The following is a 27,887-nucleotide window of genomic DNA, read 5'->3' on the forward strand; positions in this document are numbered from 1 at the left end:
ATTAATCGTAAGAATAATCGATAGATTACTCGATTACTAAAATATTCGTTTACAACAGCCCTAGTTTGTTTTTCTGCTAAATTGATTCATTTCCGTCTTGTTTGTAATGGATGGTTTTCTACAGCTATAAGGTTTAAACCCTTGGTCATTTCTTTTTTTTCTTCTTCTTTTTTTTGTTTAGTAGTTTATGGTCTGAAGTTCACTTGGTTCATCTTACTGTCTTCATTCAAGATTGAAAGATCAGGGTCAGATAAATAAATCAGAATATCACAGAAAATCTTTTTTAGGGTACTCAAGTCAAAATGTGAGAACGAATTACAGAAATTCATAACAGTCAGTTATATGTGTCAAGCTGTTACTTTTAAAACTCAAAACTGTGGAAGATGGGGCCACTGAAAAAATAAAATCATTCTGATTTTTTTTGTTTTATAATTCTGACTTTCCTCTTCTGAATCAGAGGATCAGAATTCTGAGATTAAAACGTCAGAATAATAATAATCATTATTCCTACTAAGGCTCCTGTTTCCCTGCTGTATCTTTATCAACAACACATTTTTTCTAGCTGGACTTTTCATCCATGTATTTAGGAAGCAGCTCTCCGTGGACAGCTAGCTCCGTAAGCATGGAGATCTCTTAGGATCTCTGACGGTGCAGGCTACAACTTAACTTTTCTGCTTTAACTTCATTCATACAGATTTATTTGGTCAAACGGCACATAGTCAGTGTTACAAAGAGTCTGATGTCTGGCCACTTGTCAAAAACAGAAAAATCTCACACACCTAAACTATTTAGGGGCAGATTTTTTTCTTACTGCTTTTATGCAATCTTATTTTCTCAGATCTTTTGATATTCAATTCATTAAGATTCACCTCTATTAGTAAAACGTATGTTTCTGGAGGTTCTCAATAACTAACAAAGACAGAAAAACAAAGACAGCAACGCTCAAAATGTTCAATTTAAGTGTTTCGAATTGAAACATTTAAACACTGATAGTTACTTCAGTATGTCCACCTTTCACATACTGTTTTAAAACTAGAAAATACTGAAGATAACCTCCATAATTTTACTGCTTACTTCTATTCATCTTCTTCATCTCTTCAGAATTTCATATAGTTAGAGAACAAAGTGAGACATGAAAGTAAAGTATATTTTTTGTTAACTGTCTTGATGGTGAGATTCAGATTCAGATTCACTACATGTAAAAAAAAAAAAAAGAAGTTATAAATACCAATCCAGAGTAAGGGTCATCAATTTAATCATTAAAAATGAACTAAGATCAATCACTTAAATCATTTTAACTGTGTTTTACTTTAATCACTCACCACCCAGCAGGCATTGCCCAGATCGGCAATCTTCACGACAATTTTGCCGGCATTGTGAGGCTTCAGAACGTCCAGAGGAACATCTGAGTCACCGATTCCTGAAACGCAGAAAAATATTTCAAGAAACTTCAATGACTTGGTCAAAGACATAAGAACGCAGATCATTAAAATACATTAACCAAGCTGAGGCTTTTCTTAAGTGATTTTTTTTTTTTTATACAAGTGTAGCAGTAAACAGTGATTCTGACCTCTAGCTGAGGAAGCCGGAGGTGCGACGGGCTCGGTGTGCGACGTCTGGTGGAACAGCACGGATCTGGAGCCGGAGGCCGGAGCGTCCATGCTGAAGTTTGGACACGAGCCCATGGAGTACCTGTGGCTGCGTGGAGCACTGTCCAGTCCATCTTCCAACAGCAGAGTCTGCCTCCTTATCTTCAGGTTATGACCTCTGAGCTTTGAGTTACCGGTGAAGTGGTGCGTGCTTGAAGCGGCAGCTTCAGAAAACGTCACATGAGGCTTGTCTGACTTCTGCTCAGTCGGACTCCTCTGTCCCGGACGGTTTTTGTCCTTTGCCGATAGCTGCTTCAGCGGATTCCTGGAAACCTTGCTGGACTGGGGACGGCAGTCGTATAGTCAGAAACAATCAGATGTAAGCGTTAACTGTGTGATTAAAAGCAGTCAGCTTAATGTCTGTCTTGGAAGCAAACCATGTAAATTCAGTCGACTCTGCGCCATCCATGTTCCCAACCCGACTGATTCCTTTACTCGGACGCCGCGACAGGAAAAACACACTGAGAATTAAAAACCCTGTTGGAAGATCTTTGATGTGAACTGTTGAACCAAGCGTTGCTAACAGCAAAGTACAGCGTAACCACAACAGCAGCTGCTGCAGGAACCTCGAAACATTTCCTTGTCTCTTCTGACCTAAAGCAGACAGAGCCACTGCAGCACGAAAGCCTTCTCCATATTTCTCCTAATTTGGACAAAGGAAATTGACTTCAAATAACTACCTTGACAACTATCTGGTTTTCTACAACTTATCTGCCGTGTAGCAGGAAATGTAGAGCTAAAAAAACAAAAATGGCTTATGTGCATATTACATTTATAGCAAATAAACAATCCCTTGGAAAACTGGGTTTGAGGTGCATCAAGCTTTTAATTCACACAGGCGGGTGGAAATGTAGGATGGCAAGTTGAGAGGGATCTGGTTGCAGCAGAGTGTTATCCACAAAACAGTGAAAACCAACATGAAATCTGCAGGAAATACGGCCAGAGGGTTGATGGCGTCTGTCGGCTTACCCATTCGCCAAGGCTGTGCAGAACCCCCGTCAGCTTCCCAAACAAGTTGAACACGCTCTTAGGAAAGAGCAGCAGCAGGAAAGACAAAGGTCATGACAGAGTTCAGCATAAATCTAGTCACAAAAAGACTGAAATTATTCCAGAAGAGTTCATTTTAAAGTTGCACACCTGTTTTTCTCTGGAGTCTCTGTTCACTGGCAGAAAGAGAAGAACGAATATGAGACTAATGAACAACCGTCAACAAGCGCTACACCAAAAAAAAAACAACAACCTTGATTCTCGAAATTTATTGAGTCAAAGCAGTTACTCAAAAGACGTGCACAAACCCGAGCTGCTGCCGCTGAGAGGAGGAGGGACGGGTAACTGCCACAGCTTTGTGTTGGCTGCAAGCTTCCTGAGATAAATCTCATCCACTCTCAGGAGGATGTTTTCCGGCTTGATGTCTGTGTGGATGACTTTGCATTTAGTGTGCAGGTAATCTAAACCCTGCAAGACCTGCAATAAAATGCACAAATTGAAGTGATCCGAGTCAGAAGTGAAACGCATTGGGGTAAATAACGTACAGCGAAATAAAATGCAGCACACCTGTTTGAGGATGCTCTTAACACAAGGCAGGGGGAGGCCTGTGTAGTTGGATTTGACGATCCACTTGAGAAGCTCGTGGCCGAGAACCTCCAGAACCATGCACACGTCTGACGTGCAGCTAAGGAACTTCTGTTTTGTTTTTGTTTTTTTATAGAGAAGTGATGTCAGGGTTTCTTGCAGCGACGGCATAAAAGCGGAACCTGCTAAGTCCAGCAACACCTCGCAACAAAATCGTTTGGGAGCAACGTCGTCTCTGTTCTGTAAAAGATACGCTCTCCAGTCGGAGCCGAGATTCTAAAGTCGTCGATGAGCTGCACGATTTTCTCACGCTTGGGATCCTTGGGGTCACTGTCCCTTACCTGGTAGCACAAAGAAAAACAAGATGCGTCATCTGCTTAGTCAAATAACGTTTGGTTTTAACAAAGAAAAATAAAATAAAAACAACAAAAACAAAAGACTACACGACAAAATAGAAGCTGTTGCAAAGCGTTGCTTCGCTATAAATTTTAAATAATGCTTGAAAAAGACAAACGGCAGCTTAGAGACGCGTCGAAGTGGAAACTCAGTCTGACACATTTAAGCAGTTTGATCTCATCCAGCGCCGTCTCTGTGAACATCTCAGCGCTCTTCACCACCTTCAGAGCCACAAAGCGCTTCGTTCTGCAGGCAAAAAAATTATAATAAAATGACAACAACAGTCACCATCTCGGTTCCTTACAGTTGCTGGCAAAACTATTCATACCCCTTTGGGATTTTTCACAATTGTCATGTTACAACTAATGTTTTTTGAGATTTTAACATCATAGAACAATACAGAGTCGCATATAATTGTCAGTGGTTAATCTTTGAAATAGTTGAAATCTCACTTCCAGTCCCCAATTAGGGGCTTCAGCAAACATGAAAAAAAAAAATTTGCTCTAGTCTCACGAAACCAAAATAAAAATACATGACCTTCAAGCCACCTTCTCCACAATGAAGCATGCTGAGAAGATGTTTTTCTAAAGCAGGAAACAGATCCACTAGACTGGATTACGTTGGTTGTTGCAATGCGACACATTGTTGAAAACTTCAAATGATAGAAATAAAACTTTTAGCCTGACTAGGTACCATTAAACTTGATGCAAAGCTACAAGGTCAAGCATTTACTCACACCATGTCCCAGCAGAGCCACACGGTGGAGAAGTGACCCCATCCCAACTTTTTAAGGACTTGATAGCGGTCGACAAATATTTCTCCGATCTCTACCCGGTAATAACCACCTGGAAGCAAAGCGGTCGATAGAAATCAGAAGTGAAGATGTCACAGGGCACGCTGGGATTTATTGCTGGGATCTTTCTTACCAATGCCGTAGTCTGGAGGATTCTCCTGCTGCTCTTCATAAGATCCCAGAGGCTCCGGTGAAGCAGCATGGTTCTGTAAAGACGGAGGGCATTGGGGGCTCTTGCTGGGTGTGGGACTCTTTCTACTGCTACTCTTATGTTTTGTTTCTGAGAACGGCTGATGGATCGGTTGGTTGGATGCAAGAAGGGCCGATATGGCGGCCGCGTAGGATGACGACATGTTGACTGGAGCGCGATCAGTTTGGGTGGAGCTTTGCGACGGCAGCACTTGGAAAGACTGAAATGAAAAGGCATTTTGAGAAATTCAGAAACTTCAAGTACATCTCTTCCATGGCGGTCTGTGCGTACACCCACTGGCTGCGTGGAATGACATTTTAAGAGGGCCAATGAGCGTGTATCTTTATTTTTAGCTGGATGAATGGCATGTCAACGTAAATAGCCCCTGACACCAGCCCAGCTGCAACCAGACTCTACTTGGGCTTGCATAACTGCTGCTGTGGGAGCCTCTGTTGTGAACATGAACTCCTGATATGAACTCTCTGGTCTCTGAAAACCTCATGGTTTTGTCATTTCTGATAAGACTAAGTATTGTAAGAGTCGAAAGATAATGTTGTCCACAGGAGATTACATTGGCTGAATTTAGACATTTAAACATCCCAATTATTAGTTGTTCTTGTTATAACACCATTAACAACTTTAATTTGGTATTTCATTGCAGAACTGACAAACTTTTAAATTTAGGCACATTTTTGGATTAAACTGTGTAAGGTTCCTCATGATAGTTTAACTTTAAAAATTCAAAAATGCTCAATAATTACTTAATAAACACATTTCTGTATTGATACTGTAGTTGAATCATGTCTATTTTGAACATTTGTTGGATTTGTTGAGCATTTTTAATTAAGTGAGAAGAATGCTACTTTTGGTTTTGTGCATTACTGTTTCACAGAATAAACAAACTGTTGAAGAAGGAAGAGGAAAGAAGTGTACCAAAGAACACCAATACAGGATAACATTACACACCAGCTACCAAAGCCAAGACTGAATGTATAAAATAAGTTCAAAAATAGTACATTATTTTAAATTAGTTGTATTGCTACAACTTTATTTGCCTTTTATCCTCGCTTCTCGTACTTTGCTTCTTAAAAAGTTAGCTAATGTCTTTATGAAGAAAAAAAGTTTCTAGTGGGAAACAATGTTTATCATTTTAATGTAAAACTATGTTACTTTGTTATTTTCACGCATTATTCTTTCAAAATAAAGAAAGTTTATATTACCCAGTGGTTTCCTCTCTGGGAGGTCGAACAGAGGTGCTGTGTTGTTGTCGGCTCTTTGAAATTATGACGCAGCTTCTCCAGTGAAAAGTAATTAAGCGAGGCCGACACCAGAGCGGAGCGCGGCGGACTGGAGTGTTTCAGTCCTGGGCTGCTCTGCTCATCATTCCTCCGTCTGAGAGGAGGGTCTAGGAATAGCAGGGCGCCGCCGCTGCTGTTGCCTGGAGAGACAGCAGGCTCACTTCACGGCAGCGGCAGCTAGAAGAGTTGCCACGACTGCTGCCGCTGTTTTGGGGGAAGCCAAGCCAAGCCATGATAGTTATGTTGCCTACTAGTAAATTAATGTTTTTAAAACATGATGACTGGTTATTAAGCCTTGTAAGACCTGCAATAAAGTGACTTCACTTACTTGATGTCAGCTTCAGTGGCACTTCGGTTTATTGACCACTAGGTGTCCTACTCGAGCACCGTTTTATTGAAAGCTCCAGTGTTTCAACCACATCGTTTCACTTACTAAAAGCCGGGATTGACCATCACTAGTGAAAATTGTGAAATGGTTCAAGAGGTACGAATAATTTTGCAAGGTAATAATTTAGATTATTCTTAAAATATAAAAACTATCACCACTAGATGGCAGTGTTTCACCAGGATAAGCTGGTGTCTTATTTTCCACATCTGCGGGTTATTGGTCCCTCAAACAGCATCTTAAATCGTGGCCTAAACACCCCGTAACCAATAAAATTTAATTAATTTTGTTTTTCAGACAAATCATTTTCAAAACGGTGCTTTAATTTTCACTAATGTTTTTAAATGATTGATCTGTAAAGTTGTCAAAAGACACGCACGCATGTATATACATTGGTTAGCAACAAAATATCACATCACCATGATATTTATTTTTTTTTAGCAAACATACAGTAATCCAACGATAACACATGAAATTAATGCACTGAAAAATCAAACTTAATCTAAAAGAGTTTATAAGAACTTAAAAAATCTTTGACAATTGTAATGGGTCAATTTTAACTTCTACTACCAAATGTCTTGGAGAAAATATTTCAGAATATAGAGGTAATTTCAACATGACACTTTATTTAGTAGAACAAATGCAAAATCTCAAACGTACAGCAGAGAGCAGGTCTGTCAAGTCAAATGTCACAGGCCTGATTAGAAGGAGACGAGGGAAAGATAAACAGCTGCATTTATATATTTTGAAAAAAAAAAGAAAAAGAAAAAACAGTCAAATCATATATCAACACATCACACTGTTGGATAAAATGGTTTAAACACACACTGGCAATTCCTGCACCAAGAGCTACAGTAGATGGCTACAAAATGTTATAGGTTCATAAATATAATATAGTTTGAATACATTTTGCTTTAGAGCTAAATTCATAGCATTTATTTTGTATTTACAGAGTACATAGTATGAAAAATACCTTTCTGACCCCCAGTGCACAGCAGTTTGGTCTTTGATTTCAGGTTTTTAATGAGCTGGGAGGGAGATCTGTGAAGCTGGAAACTGAAAAGCATCAGACAGCAGAAAACGTGACATTCCACAGCGTGCTACACTTTAAGACAGTGGAAAAATATAGAGTCACACACTTAAATAATCACATTCAAATTAGTTCTACAATGGCAATGCTTCAAGTATATAAACTGACAACAGAAAAAATAAAAAATAAAAGTTATGCTACACCAAACAGTATTTCAGTTTTTTATACCTCATGGCTTTTCTAAATGCTCCCGAGTCTGGTTAGAAAATGAATTATGATGCAGCATATGGTAGAAAAATGTAAAATGAGCTTTTTTGTTAAACAACAACAAAAAAAATACCCCAAGCACATGATTTATAGTCCCTACAAATACAGACCAGTTTTCATTTTATTTTACAGGATTTAACAGTGCGAGACCTGCTCACACCTTCACCGAACGCTGCAGCAGCTCCGCTCACACAAACCACCACTAATGCTCACTTGGGGGGTGGAAGGCATGGTGAGGTTATTTTATACTACACCGTTATGAGATTAGTTGGGAATAAAATGCCAGTGTGAAACTCATCAGCACCATCCTCACCATCTACACACCGACACTCAGACCTACAGCAGACGTTGAAAAGCCTGTTTGGCTTTGCCTCATAGCAAAACCTGACTGCTGCCCGTCTCCTGGTGACTGTTTAATAGGGAATTAAGGCTTCAGATGTTTATAAAGTGCTCTGTATGACACTCAAATCCAGCTGAATGTAGTTTTATTTTATTTGTTGTCCTACAGTCATGTGCTACAACCATACAGCAGGTCTCACTCCGGTCCTACGCATTTACCTGCCGCTGGTTTTAACTCGTCTGTTGAGGTCTTAACAGAGAAGGCTTCATTTATTACCCAGCACTTATCTGAATCTAGAAAATAAAAAAAGAGACAATTACATCAGTCTATTAACTAATTGAGTGACATCATCAACGGTTTCACTTTGATTATAACTTTTTACAGATTATTGTTAGCACATAAGTTAGCTAAGATATTTCAAACGGCCTGATCACCGTAACATTTTTATTGGGATTTTAACGTGATGGACCAACACAAAGTAGCGCATAAATCGAGTAGGAAAAATGATGCTTGATTTTCTATACTTTACAGATAGAAAGCAGGAAAGTGAAGTTTACAGCTCCCCTGGAGTCAATAACTCTGCGTATAATTGTATGCCTCGCTTTTCTAAGCCATCCTAAAAACCATGTATCGTTTTCGTTTTCCTTCATCATTTTGCACCAGCGTGTTTTGTCCAGTCTGATGACAAAAAGTGGAAAAGTTCATCTGCTACGAATACTTCAGCAAGGCAATGTTTGTAAACATCTTGGCACTTCCGCCTGAGAGTCATGTCACTACATTTCATGCCTCCCCGTTCGTTTTTATAAAATACTTTTCTTAAAAAAAAGAGAGAGAGAAATGCTAGCGAGTGAATGGTAGATGAACAGTGAGGCATGTTTTCACTTTTTTTTATATAGTTTAGAAAAGCAATCGTGTAGCTATTTTGTTCGAATGGAATGAGACCATAACTATTGTTTATCACATATTTGAGAAGCAATAAATTACCCTCTGTAATATAGCTGTTTTTATATCAGAATATACAAAATAGTTATTTAGAGATGTCTATATTCTGTAAAAAAGTATATCTTGGGAGATTTATTAGGACCAAACGCGGCGTTTACTGGTATTAGATATTTCGACAAGTCAGTACCAGTGCACATTCATACAGAAACACTGGGTTACAAGTTTATACTGTTGAAATCAGACAGAACACAGGAAATTCTTCAGCTTTTTTCTTCTTTTTTTGAACTATACAGCTACACTTCAGTCTCATTCTGCTGAGGTTGCCTTGTTTTGCTTTGTCACTGAGGTCACGTTGTATCCACTTGTAACTTTTAATGGAGTCTAGATGAGGCTACAGTGTTTCTGCTGATACGTTGCATCGTGTGGTTTTCAGACCAGGGTACCTGGGTCCGCGCTCGGCTCTTTTGGGGTCGCCTCTTGCTTTTGTGGATCTGGAGTTTTCTGGTAGAGAGAAAACTCCATCGATCTGGAAGAAAAATACAAACACACAAAATATGGTCAGTGCATGAAACCCATAAAGGCAGTACGTTAAAAGTTGAAACATTTAAAAAAAAAAAAAAAAAAAGCATGTTGTTAAGGAGCTACATGGAGAAGCAGCGATCTCTAGTCTGGAACAAACTCCTGGAAAACTGCAAAACTGCTGAAACACTGATTTCTTTTAAATCAAGACTAAAAATCCACCTGCTTAGTGTTAGTTTTGATTCATAATAACTGGAATGTTGATCATTATATATTATTTGATGTCCATTTGCTTCATCATTTTGATGATGTCATTTGACAAAATTAAATGTTTATTGCACATTCAAAATTATGATGCAAAGTGCTTTGATATGTTTTGCTGCCACATTTGAGTGTTTTTGATCATGGGTCATGCATTATGTCTGTACATAATGCATGACCCATTTAGGATCATGCATTATGTACAGACTTTGACTAGGACACTTCAAAAATCATTGTTGTTTTGGGGAACAACTCAGAGACAGGTGTGTATGTGCCCTTCGATCAATGTCCTGTCGCGTGACCCGGCTGTACTCGAGCTAAAGGTCGCAAATTGCAAGCTAAACCTGTTTTTCAAAAGCAGTACCAGTCAAACAACAGAGAGGCTAAATGTTAGCTTAAGGCTGTAGGTGGGAGTTTTATGCTTAAAAATGCCCCCATAAAATCAGACGCAGTTGTAAAAGTGAAAGATGGATCCATTCATAGCGTGTAAGGTTAGAGTAGCATGACCGTCTTCTGCTGGACAACAGCTAAACAAATATGATCTATAAAAACAGGAAGGTCAAAAAGAAAGATACACACACAACATTCTCCTTTTGAGTAATTATCTCCCAAACAAGCAAAACCTGCTAACTCCAACTCATTAGGGTCTAGTCAGTAAAGTTTGTGTCTTCTGACAGTTACGACCTCCAGCCTCCTTTAAACAGGTGATTAAGTGTAAACTTTGTGAAGTCTGTTTATTTTTCCACAAGCACAGAAAAGTCGACAGGCATAAATCAGTCAGTGAAAGTCACAAATGTGCTACAGATTTACGACAAAACACTCACCGTTAAATTCACAGTGAGTTGTTACACACTAAGGTTCAAAAATGTTTAATTGAGCTAGAGATAGCATATGCATTTATTTCTACCATTTAAAACTTCACTAATGTAGTAAAAAGCTAAGCTTAATTCAAAAACACTACACAGTTTATATATGTTTTGATTTTTTTGTAAAAATGTTTATTACTCATATGATGAATTAAAAGTATGCACCTCCTACGTTTGCCACCTCAATCTCACAGGACTACCAGCATTTTCTGCCACAAATGTCTGACAGAAGATTTATAGGAAAAATCTGAGGTTAAGAGTTTTGTTTTTTTCCCACACACATTTCTGACTTCACAATGTAAAAATGTCCTAGTCTAAAAATCCTAAATTCTTGCCTTTTACCACTGGAAATTTTTTTTTCTTGCAAATTTACAACTTTTTAATGTCGGATTATCCAAGTTTATCCAAAACTCTTTTTTTTAATGTTTTTTGGTGTAAACGTACTCTGGCATTATTTTTTACGGTGGAGAATTAGAGCGATTGTAGATTAAAAGGAAAAAAAAGTCAGACATTGTGTTGATTCAGCACGACATAAATTCACATGATCCAGACATTTAATGCTTCTGCTGTTTAATTTGTCTTCTTCTTTTAGCAGTGCATTGTAGTCAGACAATGTGTTGAGTTTCCTTACAAACCACAAGCTAAATACTTTACAGCGTACAGTCTAAACTTAGGGACAGTCTGGAGCATGGAGAGCATTTTTTTCAAAAACAAAATGTTGTTTTGATCTTTTCATTTTACATAAATATGTTTAAATTCTAGCTTTTGATATAGAATATTCCAGTCATGTGGAGACATTTGTGTACTGACCGTCCATGCAGCGGGTGACCATGGAAGCTTGCTGACTGGGGTATTTGAGGCCTTTGGAGGTTGGCCGTTTCCCCTTGAAGGGACTGGGCCTGGTGCACCAGAGGATGAGGGTGCGAGAGCCGAGAGATGCCTGCTTCCTGGCCCTTTGAGGCAGAAGGGGGGTAGCCGAAGGCATTCCTCAAGTACCAGTCCCTCAGTCCCTCCAGGGCGAGTGCTTTATGTAGGCTTCTGGTCGAATCTTCTGGAGTGGGGAGAGAAAACTGTGGGGGCCTACGGCTGAAGGAGGGCCCAGTCAGCTCAGTCTGGTATGGGAGTAGGTTGGGGATGGAGGATGTGGTGGTGCCAGTGGCAGGAAGAGGAGACTCGTACGCCGAGAGCAAAATGCCGTCTTGTGAATGTTGCTGCAATGGAATGAAAGGCCCACAAGATTTGGTTCTGGTGACCTTGACCCTACGGAGCTCCGCCTGGGACCCTCTGAGGACCATGGGGCTGTAAGGACTTGCAGCACTGGGAAGGTTCACCTGGGAGTGGGAGAAGCCGTTGGCATGTGGAGGCACTGCAGCAGTAGAGGAACGAGGAGAGGACATGTCTTGCCAAATTCGGCCTGTGGACTGATACAACTGGTGCTGCACCTGCATCCTCTGCTGCTTCCCCCAGATGTAGTCCATCAGTAGTTCGTTGTAGCCTCCACTGGCCCCTCTGCCGCCCACCGACAGACGCATTTTACTCTGCTCCACGGAGCCGTCGCCTTGGCTCTCTGGGCTGCCGAGCTGAATCTGCCGCAGTTTGCCGTCGGTCAGGGTCTCGGAGCTCTTGTACGGTCCTCCCCGCTGAGGCATGCCGTTTCTGGGTCCGGGCTCGTCCGACAGGCTGGAGCGATCCAGGAGGGCCTCGGAGCTGTTGCTGCGCCGCGCTCTGGAGCTGTAAGGACAGCTCCTGCGATCAGAAGACGAGCCCTCCTGAGCCAGGGGAATCATGTACGGCACATCCAGGCTGCCAGACCACTGCTTCAACCCATTACTGCCCGATGTGTCAGACCTGCAGGAGGATTAAACACAAGAACATAAAGTATCACAAAGACAACTGCAGATAAAGATCAGTGGACATTTTCTGTATTTTTAAAGTGAGACATAACATGGCAGCTAAATTTCAGCAGTACAGAACTACAAGTGCATCAAACCAAAAAATCTAAATATGAAAAATATGAAGAGCTGCTGTTTTGCATTTTGTGCTCCTCAACAAACGGTGTGACTGTCCAAAATGTGGCTCTGGGGGCATTTGTGGCCTTTGAATTCATTTTGTTCGGCCTCTGATCACATGTTGAAAATGGTAAACAACTGATGACCAAGAAAAATGTGGAAATTGTTTTACTTTAAATAAAGCAACAGTCCGAAGCCATTTTTTCATGCTTCGTGATATAAATATTTCATAAAAATTTGGTTTATTGTTGAGCAGGTAAAATAAAAAATTTAAAAATCACAATAAACTAATTTTTGCATTTTTAATTTAATGAATCTTGTGGCCCACTAGTAGTTTAGATTTGTCAGTTTTGACCCCCAGGAGAAAAAGTTTGGACACCACTGTGAGACAAAAGCCATAAGAGTCGTTGGGTACCTGACGTGAACGCTGATTGGAGCAGTTCGGGCCAACAACGGCGTCGCTGGAACACTTCTACCTTCAACATTAGAAGCACTTCTGGGTAAAGAGTGAGTTGGGCTGCAAAAGTCAACACAAAGTTTGTATAACTTACACAATAGAGATTGTATCCTGTATGTCTGTATAAGTGACAGAGGGACCAGGCTGGCAGCATACATCTGAACTCTTAGGCAGTTACCTCACAGAGCTTGTGACCGAGTTGCGACGTGTCCTCATTTCATAGTAAATCTCAACAGGAGAAAGTTTCCTGCTGATCCTGTGGTCGGGGCTTCCCACGGTGAGCCGGGGCTGAGACAGGGAGCGCTGGTCAGCAGCAACGCTGGGTGAAGAGTCTGTGAGGAGAAAAACAGCAGCAAATGGTGACCAACTGCAACATATACACCGATGAATGCCAACCATTTCTGGGGTATTTAGGAAGAAAAATATTCAAAGAAGAACATTTATTTACAGTCGACTCACCGTTGTCATGTGATGTTGAATCCGACATAGAGCTGGTACTTTCTGATATTACAGTGTCCTCTAAAAGACAGAGAGGAGTTCAGGTCATGGGCTGAATAAACATTACTCAGACAGCCCTAAATAATAATAATAATAATAATAATAATAATAAGTATTGCATTTATTTTAATCTCAGTATAAATGCAGCTGTTTCGACGCTTTTAGATTAGACTTTATTAATCGCTCAGGTTCCTCTGGGAAATCCAGTTTCCAGCAGCAGAAGAAACAGCTTAGCAAGAAACACAAGACAGCAAAATGTGATAAAAACACAAATGGAAATTAATTAATGTAATATTTTAAGAGAAATTAAAGAACAAACAGCCATATGAAGACCAATATCACAGTGCTCATCAATAACAGATAAAGGAAGTAGCCATAGACTGTAGAGGTAAATATGTTCCTGATATGCATGACTTGCAATAATATATCCTACCAAATAGTGCATCTAGGCATCCACTGCAATGCCACACAAACTGTGTATGTCAGAGGCGATTCAACATACTGTGCAGTTCTAGTTCAGATGTGAAGCATTTCACTGAGCTACAATGGCTTAGTCAAAGTCCACACCTAAATTCAATTGAGACTTTAAAGTTGATGTTAACAGACATTTCCCATCCAATCTGACTCAACTTGAGCTCAACAATAGGGAAAAGAAATTAAGCCTCTATGTGTGCAAATGAAGTGTCACGCTTTCTGATTTTTATTTGCACAACAACTGAATACTAAGTAACCTTCTTTACAATAATACATTACTTTGTGTTGGTCTATCACATCAAATTCAACGAATTGGTTTGTGGTTTGAATGTGAAAAGAGTAGAAATGCATGTGCATGGCATTTAATGTTTGTTTTCATTTGGAAGTAATAATGTCTTTCACCTGTATGACACCCCCTGTGGACTGTCCTCTTGCTGTTTAGGCCATTTCTGTCTGACTCAGAGTGTCTGCATAGAGCGCCAGTGAAGATGGCCTTCATCTGCTTTCTTTGGCCGGAGTCATCCTGAAGCCAGAAAACGGCCGTTCACATTATGATACAAGCACAAACAGAGATCCAGCTAATGCGTAAAGCACTATTGATATTCAGGGGGATGGCTCACCTCTGCCTTGGTGCTCGGCACCAGGCCAGCTCTGCGCTGCACAAGTGGGGGTTTCTCCCCGACCTCCAGAGGGAACGCACGCGGCAACTTCCCAGTCAGCTCCTTTTAGCAAAGACATTTAGCAAAGACTCTTTACTTGTCTGACAGATCCAACATCAGTTTACTGCACATAAATCCTATGAATGGCACTATGCACTAATACTGTATATAAACTCCCATCTGTTGTGTCAGGAATAAAATCCTGCAGAAGAGCAGAAACATCTGAGACGAGCCGCTCTGCCGCCTGAACCGTTTGAGTCCAAAAATAGGCGAAGTGAGATGGAGTGACTCACTACACATCCAGCTGAAAATGAAGGGATGTGTTAAACAGCTGCAAAGAAAAGCTGAGGGCGCTGTGGCCTTATTAACATGTGCTGACAGGCTCTCAGGAGCAATTCATCTGCAGGCCGTTGTGTGTGAGAAAACTGTGCGGCAAGTTGCTCCATGAGTCCGAGCTCAACGGTGGTCAAAGAGAACACCTCTTCTCAGTCACATGGAAGAATTAGGTTGCTCTGTTAAATACTCTGTCATTAAGAAATGTTTACAGGCATCAATCTCATTTTTATGTCTGTGAAAAAGTTATTTTATTGTATTTAATAGCTTTTTAAAAAAAGAGAAAAGTGTTAGGACAGTCTACCCATTGAGAACCTGTTTTACCCAGTTTTGTCACAATAACTAATTTTGGAAAACAATAAATTGTCCCAGAAATTATTGCGATAAATGATAATATAGTTATTTTGAGACCATTTTCAACTAATATAAAAATGCAAGAGCCCCCTCTCAAAGATCCATAAACTTTAATTTCCATTTAACACTGGAACTGAGAGACATTTTAAGTATCCAAAACAAATAAATGAAACAACCTAAACAATAAATAAAGTGGATTGTGCCATATCAACAAAACACAAATTCCCTTCAGAACTTATATTAGGCTCAGACAGAAAAAACAGGAAAATCTGCCAAAAAAAGTGCAAACTAACCTCTTTGTACTGATTGTCAAATGTTTGCAGCATTTTCCAAAATGCTGACTTTTCAGTAATATTAAAGGACAGTATCTCTAACTACATGAACAAGCATGCAAATGGATATTATCACACTCATTTTAATCTCTCATGCAATTAATTGACTTATTACTTATTGTGACAGGCTTATGTGTAGCCATCTATCAATTTCTGACACCTCTCCTCACTTTCAGCTTTGAGATGAGTTTCTAGGATTCTGGACGGTGAGCTGATCATAATCCCTCTTAAGTCATCGCTCTACAATAAACACAATTATCAATTCCTTTCACATTATACAAACTGAGCTGAAGAACCACAGGCGTTGTGCTCTTTCAGATTATGCACCTGGTGCACTAACCTGGTAGGACCGGTGTGTGTTACTCCAAAAAGCTTCTTCAGTTCTGAACGTAGTCGGAAGTAACGGCCTCATACATACGTTGTAGTCAGAACAAATGCACTATTGTTTAGTCGATTCCTTGTAAAGTGTTGCTATGGTGAAATGAACCAGTCATATCTGGTCACTATGTATGTTTGTCTCTGTCTGGAGAGCGACTGGTTTGCATTATGGCCTACACACACACACACACACACACACACACACACACACACACACACACGCACACACACACACACACACACACACACACCTCCCTGAAAATGCTCAGTGACGATGTTACTAGTCATGTACCTGAGCCGACATGCTAACGTTTCATTTCAGCCGTTACTAGTGGAAGTAACAGTGGAGATGTGTTATAATTCATTTTGCAGAAAATGTTAAAATGCCTCCAGTTTTAATTGTTTGGTTATATGGATGTTTTTTTTCACATGGTTAAAGGGAATATGTTTTTTTTATCCTGACCTTCATTTGGTACGTCTGAAAGCAGAAATGAAAGTCACTCACTGCTTCCTGCAAACACACTTGTTTAAGCTCTCCCACTCTGGCATTGAGGAGAGCCTCCAGGGTCTGCTTCCTCTCCTGCAGAGCTGCAATCCTCTCAGCCTGCAGTTTGCTGTCCTGGCAGCCTTGAACATCTGCAGGCCACAACACATGTAAAGCATCTTTAGATAGCAAACAACAGCAGCTTCACATTTAGAGCAAATGACTCAGGTTTACACGTACAGTAGCTACAAAAAGAACCTGGTGCAACGAATGTTTTTCCCATCATATCACTGTCTCTCTTTTTTTTTCTTTTTTGCACCGTTTTGTTCTCAGATTTCTACTTTTCTGATTAAAGTATCTTGCAGCTGCAATGACACTGTGTGCACAAAAGCTGTTCACACAAGCAGATGTTTTTTCAGCTGACTGGTCCCATGAGAAAACTCGTCAAAAGAAAAAAAAACAAAAAAAAAAACAAACAACTAAAGGCCATTTCAAGCTTGTCCAGACAAGATGGGCTGTTTTTTCCTCTTTGTTTTCTTACACAGTGAGACGACTCTGCTACTCACCAGGAGTCCCCAAACCCATGGATGTTATCAGATGTCCTTTGACCTCCATGCAACGTAACTTTGAGGACACAACTCACTTTCCCAGCAACGCCGTTACCTGGATGAAATCGGATTAGAGGTCATTTGCATCTGAAAGGCATGGATAGAAATGTTTGCAAGAGTTTCAATCTTTCCTTTCGTCTGACCTTGCAGCCATCTGTGGTGTTGAGGTGTGGAGGGAGCAGCATTTTTTTCTCCAAATTAGCAGTAGATAAACATGGGCGCGGTCTGAATCGTCGGAGACACACAGGGAGGCACAGCGCCTCGGCTCAGATGGATAGCCTCAAATTCTGAGAGAGATAAAAGAAGAAATGCACATTAATGTTATTATATTATTATGTTAGAATAAATATGGCACCATTCTCTGCAGCTTTAGGTTTACGAAAAATAGGAATTTAAAAGTAAATCAAACCACATAGTGCAAGTAAAAAGGATAAAGGAAACTAGTGGTTAGAGTTGCAACAATTCACCGATACACTAACTTTAGATACCGCTGCAATGCCTTGCAAATATAAAATGTTTCACACTTTGTCACATTGCAACCACAAACTCTTTAGTATTTTATTGGGATTTATTAAATAAAATAACATAAGGCAGGGCACAATTGTAAAGTTGTAACATCAAAGTGTTTTTTTTTTTTTTATAAAACATGGGAATATTTAAATTGCACATTTATTAAAGTACAGACACAACAACTTTAGGCTTGTTTCGTTACACTTACAATGGGCTTACTTGCTGAATTAAAGGGGTTGAAAAAATTCATCCCACACTTTAAATGTATAAAGAATGAAGCGTTACTTTGTGCTGGCCGGTCATATTAAATCCACATAGAAACATCTGCGATTCCACACTGAACCAGTTTTGAGTCTGGTTTTAACATGCGTGTAAGAGATTCTGAAAGACTGACTCTAAAATTAGCACTCGACTACAATTAGCAACTAATTAATTTGCAAAAAATGGGAAATGAGACAGGGTAAGTAACATCAATAATGTATGGACTGAATTAGAGGAGGAGAAATTTATTCTCTTGGTAGTTTATCCATGTCTTGATTAAAACAAAGTGAGGAGAAGAACAAGAGGAACGAAACCAAAAGGACTGACACCTGGTTGGTGGGATCAGTAACAAAAGTAGGAAATCAATGAGTATTATTTTATCTCCTCCTCTCTTGAATTCCAACTCAAAATTTCTGATTTTCCACCACTGAGACAAATAATCCTGAAAATACTTCAATTAAGAAATTCACTCAAACCTTTGAAAAGTATTGTTTTCACTGAACCGAGGCAGATATTGTTTTGTTTCCATGTAGTATATGTGCCAAATGCACAAAGCTTCATCTCTAATATCCAACAGAGACCTGATATCCAAAAATAGTGACAGTGTTTTCTGCCAAAACCCCCTTACTCATCACTGCTCGCAGATCACTACCATAAACAATCGCCCTTCTGTCTCTTTGCCAGTTGCTTAAATCATAAAACGACTTCTGTCAGCCCACAAATCCACACGGAGGGCTCTTAAGGCCTGGCGCACAATCGCCGTGGCTGAGGCCGCTTCAGCCGGCGCTGCGTCTTTGAAACAGAAACATTTATCTACCGGTTAGTTAGAGCAGCCGCCTTCGAAGCTCTGCTCGCAATCAACCGGCTACTTCCTCTTTTTCTATGAAGACGGACACTAGATGCTTCAAAAGTTTGTGTTGGCTTCTTTCCTGAAAGTGAACTGGTAGCCAGAGTATGTGTGAAAGCCTCCGCCCCCCTCCACCAAGGCATGCCTGACCTCCCTTTGACAGACAAGTGGGAGCCTTTCACAAAAAACATGTGGCAGACTTACGACTGCCGCCCGGACAAAAGCTCATCACATGAATCCCGTTAGACCGAGTGGAGTCTATGATGATCGGATTTTCACTGCTAATCTACTGGAGTGGGAGGAAGTTTTTTTTTGTTGTTGTTTTTTTTTTTACCTGAGATAAACAATACGCCGTCACATCTGTTATCTGATGGGCAGCCAAGTGGAGAAACCACAGAAAGAAGCGCTTGAGAAAACAAGAGGGAAACATTTGGTATTCATCTAGGCAGCTGAACGCGGGAGCCAAAAGGTTGCCATGCCTCTTAAGAATTGCTCTGTTGTGCCACAGAAACATTTGCTCAGACATTTGGTGCCTTTCTCAATAAAGATGTTCCCACCATCTTGACCAAAAACAAATATTTCACTCTCGCAGCTCTGCTTGTGTTCTTTTAATCCTTTGACATACAAAGAAAAAAAAAAAAACACCACCACATTGTTCCTGTTGGTAAATGTAAATTCAGGGGTATAATTTTCACTTTAACTTTACAGTTTATGTTCACCAGATCTGCTGGCTGACGGTGGATGATTTTAACAAGGTTTCATAAGTAAATATCGTAGAGCTTTTTCCACTTTGAGGCAACATACGACTACTAAATCGATTTTGTGGGGATTTTATGTGACAGATCAACACAAACTAGTTGGGAAGTGGAAGGAAAACGATTTATGTTTAAAAAAATTAATTACTTATGAAGGAATCTTTTTGGTGTCAGTTAGGTAAAAACAAATGGTTGTGCTTTATCTAGAAGTATAATAGCAAATAACACAAATGTTTGACACTTTCCTTTGTGAAAGAACACTGAAATATATTATTTTCCTTTCAGTACACAATTACTTATTATATAAGGTCTGTGACAGAATGTTGGGTTTTACATTAAGAGGAGACATAAGATTTTTAAAAAACAGACTGCCCCACAAGAAAAAAGATAGAAATGTGTGTGTTTGTGGAGTGGATTTATGGAACGGGTTAAATGCTGGGTTGAAACAATAGAAAGACATAACTCAGTTTAAAATAAGCTATAAAAAGTCACTTTAAATGTTTCTATGTTGGAGAATGTAAGCTGGCAGTAGTAAAAGACTTAGTTCTCATGAGAATGTTTTTGGTGGATCTGGGTTTGACTGGAAGAAATGGACTGGGTGTGTTATCTCTCTGTTGTAAAAAGAAATTGTTCTGGGTTTCTTATTTAATATTGTTCTTTATTTTATACATGCAAATATTTGTATGTATACTTACTTACTTACACTATATAAGTATAAGTAAGTAAGTATCCTGTCTGGACATCTGGGTTGCTAGATAAGTATAAGTAAGTATTCTCTGGACTTTCTAAGTGTGCTCTAAATTTGTAAAAGTAATGAGTACTTCACAGTTTCTAAGTAATAAAAACACCCTAAATGTTCATGTTCTGGAAGAATTTTTTTCTGGATTCTAAGTTCATTCTAATTCCTTTTCTGGGTTACAATAATAGGAGTCTCTGTATGTAAATAGAAAATACTCTACAGTTTCTAAAAAAAATAAGCTAAAGAGTGACTAATAAACTAAAAAACAGCCTCTGGATTCCAAGTTTGTTCTAATTCCTTCTCTGGGTTAAAAGTGAGTACTCCACAGTTTCTAACAAAATAAAATAAAAAGTGGAAAGGACACATTAGGGCAGATGGCAACATTCAGACAAAACAAAGGGCAAAACAAATACATTAGTGAAGGCGGTGACGTCAAAGGGCCATGAAACCACGTTGCTCAGCCTCCTGGCAGAAGTCTGATAAAGATGTTGTTACCTAGAAATGTCCTTGGGAGAGCTCAGCTCCACAGCCACATGGATAACAGGGGGGGTGAGGTGGGAAGGAGCGTTATGTTTGCATAACTGTGAAACAGTTCAAAAGGTCTGACAACTTCTTCATGGTGGTATTCATCTCATGAGGACAACATCGTCAACGCTGGTTGTCCGTCCAGCAAAACAAGCTTTTTTATTCCAACTGAGCTCCTGGTTTCTCTAATTAAATTACTGGAGTCTGTATGGCTCTGGTGTGCGTAACGAGTATCAGATGAGATAAGTTGGCTTTGAACAATACAGTCAGTGTTTGCTACACTTCAGTGTGTAATTATAATAGCCTGGTTGTAGCTCAGCGTTGTGCGTTTATGAGGTTTTGGAGAAGGGGCGGTTTGCACACAAAAAACAAGCCGAACAAAGAGGACAACCAGGTTTAAACCTTTGATCATTACGGCGTCTAAAGTACAGGGCACCTGACTGCTAAATGTTCAAAAACATCTGGTTTGCAGATGTGGGCAGGTACAAAGGAAGCAGATTCCAGAGGGATGCTGGTGGGACAGTGGAGAATCAGATAAAGACTTGGAGAGCAGCATCAAAGAAAGGATTACATTAAGGCATCAACAGAAGAGGCCCGAGCATCAGATCATCAAACGCATGTTGACTTTGCATGTGTAGAGCTTTAGATGGCACCCAGGAGGCCATGTTAGCTAAACATGGGCTGAGAACTGCCCTGGTACAAATCACAACACTGGAGAGGCCTGAACGTAGCATCTTCATCTTTGGACTAATACACAAGAGATTATAACGTTCACAGTAAGATTAACTCTTCAACTCGTACGGATTTATAAGCAGCTTTTATCCCTACATGATTCCAATCGTTCTGTTTCGCTGCTTTGTGTTTTCATCTCACTCTCGTTTTATTTATAGAGCACGTTTCATATGGTCAAGTGCTTCCCGACAACAATCAGCAATCACATCACAAAATACCAACCAGGAAGTAAAATTATAAGGCGACTAGAATAGAAAGTGTCATTAACTGAGGGGACAGAATCGTAATCAAACGGGAAAGTACCAGAAACAGAAATCATTATAAAAACACCACAAATGTCAGACCTTAAGGTCTTGTGTTTAGCTAAACAAGAAATAAAGATAAAAACAAAAAATTACATTTATTAAAGTTGCAGTGTAGTGTCTATTCTCAGTCATTACATGACAGTCATAAGTTGTTTCTTGAAGACTTCTCTCATCCAAAAAAATGCAAAAGAAAACAAGATGTCTGAAAATCTGAAATAAAAAAGTTAATAAAGGGGAAAATATAAAGACGAATTAAAAAATTAGCTAACAAATCATATATTATGCAAATAAAAATCAGCTCTGTATACACTGAATGCATCAGAACTGAGAACTCACTAATTTCTGTCTATAAATCTATCAATAGATGTTTTCAATTTAGAGAAAATATTCATGTGCTCTGGGGCACAAAAATTATTTTCTTTACTACCGCTATCATTAAACATTGTGCATTTCTATGTGTTCTAGTCCAAAGGAAAAAACTGTATATTTGTGAAGACGTCCAGAAATCCGCATCAGTGCATCTTTTCTTTAAAGCAGGGAGTCTCCAACACAATTATTGGTGAATCAAAAGTGACTGAAACTTCAGTCTTTCTCCAGAACAAAACATAAAACATATTTAGCTGAGTATCCTATTTATTAACACGTTACACACTGTAGGAAGTCCGTTTTCCTTCCTACAGCAGGCGTCTTACAATCCGTAGTAATCAAAACACTCACAGCTTGTATGTTTTAAATTCTTCACCTTCCTGAGATCATAACCGGTCGTGTGGTGCCACTATTAGTAATTCATTGCTGAAGAGTCTGACCTCCAAGAAATCCACGTTTTTACAACAGTAACTCGTTATGTTTGCTGAGCAGCTGACGCATAAAGGAGCAGCTGGACACGTTCGTCCAGCTTGTTGTGGACAGGTGAGGCCGACACCCGCATGTTGACTATTGTTGGTGTTGACGCAGCTGCTGCTGTTGTCAACTTACACATGGTACCTGCCCCCCCAACCCTGCCGCCCGCCTCGGGGCCGCGCTACAAGTCGGCACCTCCAGTTGGATTAGAGCGAGGATCACAGCTTAGAGTTTTAGAGTGTGTCTCTTTAAAATAACCATGACAAAGATTGCAGATCTGAACAGCATACAGCTGTAGCTGAGTCTCCATTACAAATGTGAGCAAATCTTTGTCTGTTTTCTGCTGATGTAGAAAAAAAACATAAAAAATTCCCAATGAAAGTAAAATCACATGTGAATAAGCTTGTTCACGCGATAAGTCGTTACAAATCATGTCAGGGACGGATGTAAACATTTTTATTATAATTCAGCCAGGGCCCTGGCATCATCATCCATCAGCCATCAGAGGAGACATCTGTGTCTTATTGGAGCGACAAGCCGCCTGGGAACAGCTATGAATGCTGAGGTTTGGGGAAGTCAGCGATTTTACAGAAGAGCTATGGATTCACCATGTGTGAGTGACTGGGCCTGTCACAATAAACAATAAATTAATTAATTGCATGATAAATTAAAAGAGACAATAATTTTCATTTTCTTGATTTATTGTTTCTCTTTTCTCTCTCATTTTACCAAAAACTTCATGATAAAAGTCTTCAGTCTGGTGTTTTGATCTCAACTAAACCTTTTTTTTTTTGAAGGATAATTTTATTTCCAGAGTCTTCATAATTCATTTCATTTGTTGTTTTTTTGTTTTATTTATTTATTTTACATATTCCAAATATCTTCCAGTTCCAGTGTCTAAATGTTCATTAGAATTTAAAGTTTATTGATTTTTGAGAATGTGTTTCATTTCATGCAATTATTACTATTATGTTACTTGAAAATGTTCTCAAAACAACAATGTTATTGTTTATCACAATAAGTTCTGGGAAAATTTATCGTCCAGCAAAATTGTTATGACAGGCCTGTGAGCAACACAAAACTTTTTATGAAGTATGAGACGCTGTGAGAGCTCTGGTGGAGCCAGCTGCACATTCTGCAAAAAAAACCCCAAACCATCATCCTTCAACTACTTCCTGTCTTCTTTGTCGTTTTCACCAGTAGTAACATCCGGTTGTTGACCATGAGACGCGTGTGATGTGAAAAAAGTGTTTTCATACAGATGGAAAACCACCTCATCCTGACCATAATAACTTATTTTAATCTAAAAACTTGATTTTTTTTTTTTTTTTTGTCGTATTAAGCCAGTTTTTTTTTTTAATTTCAAGTTGCACAATTTTATCTTTAATGGAAACCCAGTTACAGACTTGCACTCCGTGTGTCGTCTGTCCTCTGAACCTCTCTCTGTGTGACTGCGGTCGGCTCAGTCAGTGTGGAGGTTTTACCCCCACCTGAGCAACCCCAACCAAAGGAACTGTGCGAAAGTTTACGGGAGGTCAGGTGACCCCCACCGACCCCTGATTACGAAGTAATCTCCAGCTGTGCGATCTGTATCCACTATATACTGATCCATAAACACACAAGGCAGCACAAAGGAGGCTCACACTGACCAATCACGTCGGTGTATTATCCCCCCTTCACTGGCCTTGAGTCACCTTTGCTCCTACCACGGGCAAAACGTAGACCTGCTGATTGCGATCCACCTGGAGTCTGCTGTGATAGGCTGGGGGGAGAGAAGGGGAGTAGCAATAAAGAAAGGAATGTGCTTCTGTAGTCCAAGAGAATTATTTCCATACGTTGCCCCCCCTCTGCTCTACACACCTGGAGGGACTCCTGCATGTACTCCAAAGAGTGTTTCTACTCTCTGTAATCCGCTTTGTTGATTTTGGAAGCAGCTCAGCGCTTTTGTTTCAGTCAGATTTATGAAGGCAGCCCCAGCCCTGCAGTCAGAGGCTTTACTTACACGCACATACAGTAGCTTCTCTGATCTGATTTCATTTTCCCCTTTTGTGCTTCTTTTTTTGTGGTTATGCGATTTAAAGACAAAGTGGGTTATCTTGTAGCTAACAAGACCACCACTTGATAAGGTCTGGGACTTGATTCCTCCCCAAGGGTGTTTTCATGTTAAATCTGTGCAGATGTTTGAGTAGATCCATGTCAAGAAAGCGCAGAGGACTTTTACTAAACCAGTTGCTATGGTTATAGAATTTTTTTTAAAACAGATAAGAAGAGCAGAAATAAAAACAGATAAAAATGACTAACAGGATAAAAAAAACCCCTCTGTGATACAACTGGATGTGCACCCAGGGCCGGATTTACATTGATGTGGAGCCCTGGGCTGGAAATTGTTTTGGTTCCCTAAATAATGCTAATGCTAATTATGCTAATTACAGTACATTAATATGCCCTATATATAACCACATCTGAACTGATGATACCAACTGATTAGGTTTAATGCATCCCTTGTTGTTTCCCCTTCCAAAAAAAAAACTATAATTTTTCAAATACTTTGGTATTATTTATATGCAGAAAAATCCCAAGATATTATTACAACTCACCTGGTATTAGCCTATTACTCATATAATAGCACAATGTTTGCAAAACATGTATTCATAAAAATATAATAATTTGTGGGCACCCCAAATAAACTGTAGCCCTGGGATACCGCCACTTTAAGCCTTTGCTAAGGTCCAGGCCAGGTTGCACCAAGAAATCACTAAATACACCAATATAAGCGGCACCAAACTGCTCTGACAACACTCTTCTATGTTGAAGTTGTTACAGAGGGAAGACCCATTTCCCTGTTTTCAGAACAAATGAGATGTTTAATATGAAATCACAAGAAGCTCAAGAGCTTATAGAGAAAAAACAATTTTTCCTTCACGCAGCACAGAGACTTTTATAGACTACAGTAAAAATGTATAAAAGATAAAGCTGCTCTCCTTTATCTCTTTGATGACTCCAATTCTATCAGGAAATTCAGGGAAGCAATATTTTATAATGCTACAGGGCATGAACCATTATTTTGAAGGAAAAAAAGCTGAGTACTTATCCTGCTACATACTGAACCGTGCAATATAAGCAGTTTTGTTTATTTATTTTTTTTTAACTTATTATTTTGTACAGCCTCGTCTGACCCAGACACTGTTTGCGTCAGTGGCGCTGATGGCTTTGGCTCTGTAATACTGGCTTGTAACGTAACAGTTTTATTAACGTGTAACGTAACATATAAATTAGATCCATTTTCAATTCATCCAGAAAGCAGAACTAAAGATTTTTGGGTTTAGTTATAGTTTTTCAAGATTGGCATACATCAGAATCAGGCCAAAATCTGATAGAGGAACAAAATCTCTGATTACCACAGATATGACTAATAATTCACTCTCTCAGTTGAATTTCACATTTAAAAACACATGCAGGGAGTGCTAAAGTGAAGTGACATGACTTCACATTTGAGGTGATCTAGCAAAAATACAAACCAAATGTTGTATGTCCAGACAAATTATTTCATTTGAAATAGCTTAGACATTTGAGTAATGAGATTATGTGTCTAAGATACTTAATGTATCTAAAATAACATACACTGAATTTTGCAGACTGTAGTTTTTGATCATGAATCAAATAATCAGACTTGGTTTGTTCTTGAAAACATGGACAAACCATTTGTTTACAGAAAGGTAAACCAAGCACTTAAAAAATGACATAAGTTTCAACTGTCTACCATTGCAAAACAACTAATATCATAAATGTACTAAAGATGGACCTAAACAAGATTCCACAGATGTTTACCAGAAAACAGAGGCGATAATCTCCCTTCAGCTCAAAATAAAACCATATCCAAGTTCTGAAAACAAAGACAAAACAAAACATGGGGGTAAGTAGATGACCCTGGAGGCACTGACTGACCAACAACTTCTTCTGGATTAGCTTTTTCCACATCCCCACAGGCCTTCTGGTTCAGGAATCTGTTAATAATAGGGCTTAACGAGTCTGCATGGGAACAGGCAGCGCTTATGTAGGTGGAAACAGCGAAACATGTGAGAGACAGCCGTATCAGGATCCTGCCTGAGAATGCAGCAACAGGGAGAAGTTGTATTCCCAGAAAGCCTGACACAGATTTGTACTCCTTCATGGCACCTGATTATATTCATGTATATGGATGCGGTCCGCGCATTTCCCGCTTTCAATATATTGGTGCCACATAAAAACAGTGCGCTTGCTTGCACCCAGATGAAAAATATTTGGCCTTATTCCATGCAGTCCTTGCATTTAATGCGCAGACGTGACGTTCAGCAAACAGCATGCCCCCTCATTAAAGCCCGGCTTGTCAGGCTGCAGCTACCCCGCATTGAGACAGCAACACCGGCTCTTAATGAGCCACCCAGGACTAATTCATTCAAGCAGTAACATTTCGCAGGTGTGTCTTTAGGCTGGTCTAAAAACAGGACCTCTGCTTATTTTTTATTTATCTATTTTTTTAACCCCATAAATACTTCTGTTGACGTCGACTTAAATGTTAATGTAACATATAAAAGCAGTGCTGACGAAGATACCCTGGTCCGCCCAGTCAGGATGAGAGAGACATCTTGGAGCTTACCAGGGAGCATGACCGATGCCTTCGAAGGTCTTCGTGGTCCTCTGTAGCAAAACCCAGCAGGGCAAAAACATTCCTGTGGCAGACTAAAAGACAAAAAAAAAAAAAAACCCTTCGGTAAAAAAGCTACAATTAGCAAAAAGGTGTGGAAAATCGTCGCACGCGATTTAAAAATAAAAAACCTCCGTTCACGGTGACTCCGCGTGCCAATTGTAATTCACCAGCAGCCTCGCGACCTCCGCTGCGTCGGAGCCGCGCGCATCTCAGTCAGCAGAGTCTCTTTTCCGCGAGAAGAAAGCTCCCCCTTCTCCACCGACCGAAGAGCCGCTGTTTTTCACGGCCAGCTGAGACGCTACTGTCACAACACGGAGGCCCCTCCCAGATGTTTCATGCCTCCCAGTGTGCGCCAGTGATACTAATGTCATCCAGTTGTTATTAAGCGGAGTGGCATGAAACGGAAAAGCAGTAAAAGCTAACTGAAGTGATTTTCCTCCTTTCCTTTCTTAGTTTAGGTAAGATTAAATGTGTATTAAACTTACATGCATTGTTGCTAGAAATAGTCATTAAATATTCTAAAAGTGAAATTGTATTTGTATGTGTGTACATACACCGAATATATATTTTAATTCAGAGAAGATGAACGAAA

At 39.7% G+C, this 27,887-nt stretch overlaps 2 protein-coding genes across 4 annotated transcripts in view; both read right to left on the reverse strand.

Annotated features, from left to right (window-relative positions):
* Positions 1–6,044, reverse strand: part of LOC106957356 (SRSF protein kinase 2-like) — a 12,679-nt gene extending 6,635 nt beyond the window's left edge. The window contains exons 1-11 of the mRNA XM_015048659.1: positions 5,821–6,044; positions 4,544–4,820; positions 4,354–4,462; positions 3,776–3,863; positions 3,475–3,562; positions 3,204–3,310; positions 2,945–3,113; positions 2,787–2,812; positions 2,619–2,675; positions 1,571–1,931; positions 1,323–1,420 (exon numbers count right to left, since the gene is read on the reverse strand). Of these exons, the coding sequence (XP_014904145.1) occupies positions 1,323–1,420; positions 1,571–1,931; positions 2,619–2,675; positions 2,787–2,812; positions 2,945–3,113; positions 3,204–3,310; positions 3,475–3,562; positions 3,776–3,863; positions 4,354–4,462; positions 4,544–4,763 (1,323 nt within the window). The 5' untranslated portion in view covers positions 4,764–4,820; positions 5,821–6,044. The remainder of the gene's footprint in view (positions 1–1,322; positions 1,421–1,570; positions 1,932–2,618; positions 2,676–2,786; positions 2,813–2,944; positions 3,114–3,203; positions 3,311–3,474; positions 3,563–3,775; positions 3,864–4,353; positions 4,463–4,543; positions 4,821–5,820) is intronic.
* Positions 6,045–6,889: 845 nt separating this feature from the next.
* On the reverse strand, positions 6,890–27,618 carry ccdc120b (coiled-coil domain containing 120b). Of its 3 annotated transcripts, none has more exons than XM_015048668.1 (12): positions 27,463–27,618; positions 27,245–27,327; positions 17,238–17,381; positions 17,053–17,149; positions 16,508–16,638; positions 14,567–14,668; positions 14,349–14,469; positions 13,434–13,493; positions 13,153–13,306; positions 12,933–13,034; positions 11,319–12,356; positions 6,890–9,388 (listed from the first exon to the last, which is right to left on the reverse strand). In XM_015048668.1, the coding sequence occupies exons 4-12, from the start codon at positions 17,099–17,101 to the stop codon at positions 9,292–9,294; spliced, it is 1,854 nt and encodes a 617-aa protein (XP_014904154.1). In that variant the 5' UTR covers positions 17,102–17,149; positions 17,238–17,381; positions 27,245–27,327; positions 27,463–27,618; the 3' UTR covers positions 6,890–9,291. The 3 variants fall into 3 exon arrangements, with proteins under 3 accessions (XP_014904154.1, XP_014904153.1, XP_014904152.1); XM_015048667.1 differs by having other exon boundaries at positions 27,434–27,618; XM_015048666.1 differs by having other exon boundaries at positions 27,424–27,618.
* Between the last annotated feature and the right edge of the window lie 269 nt (positions 27,619–27,887).

This window comes from Poecilia latipinna, unplaced genomic scaffold (genome assembly GCF_001443285.1).
Source record: "Poecilia latipinna isolate Pla-1442-1.1 unplaced genomic scaffold, P_latipinna-1.0 Scaffold897, whole genome shotgun sequence".
NCBI classification, from domain to species: Eukaryota; Metazoa; Chordata; class Actinopteri; order Cyprinodontiformes; family Poeciliidae; genus Poecilia; species Poecilia latipinna.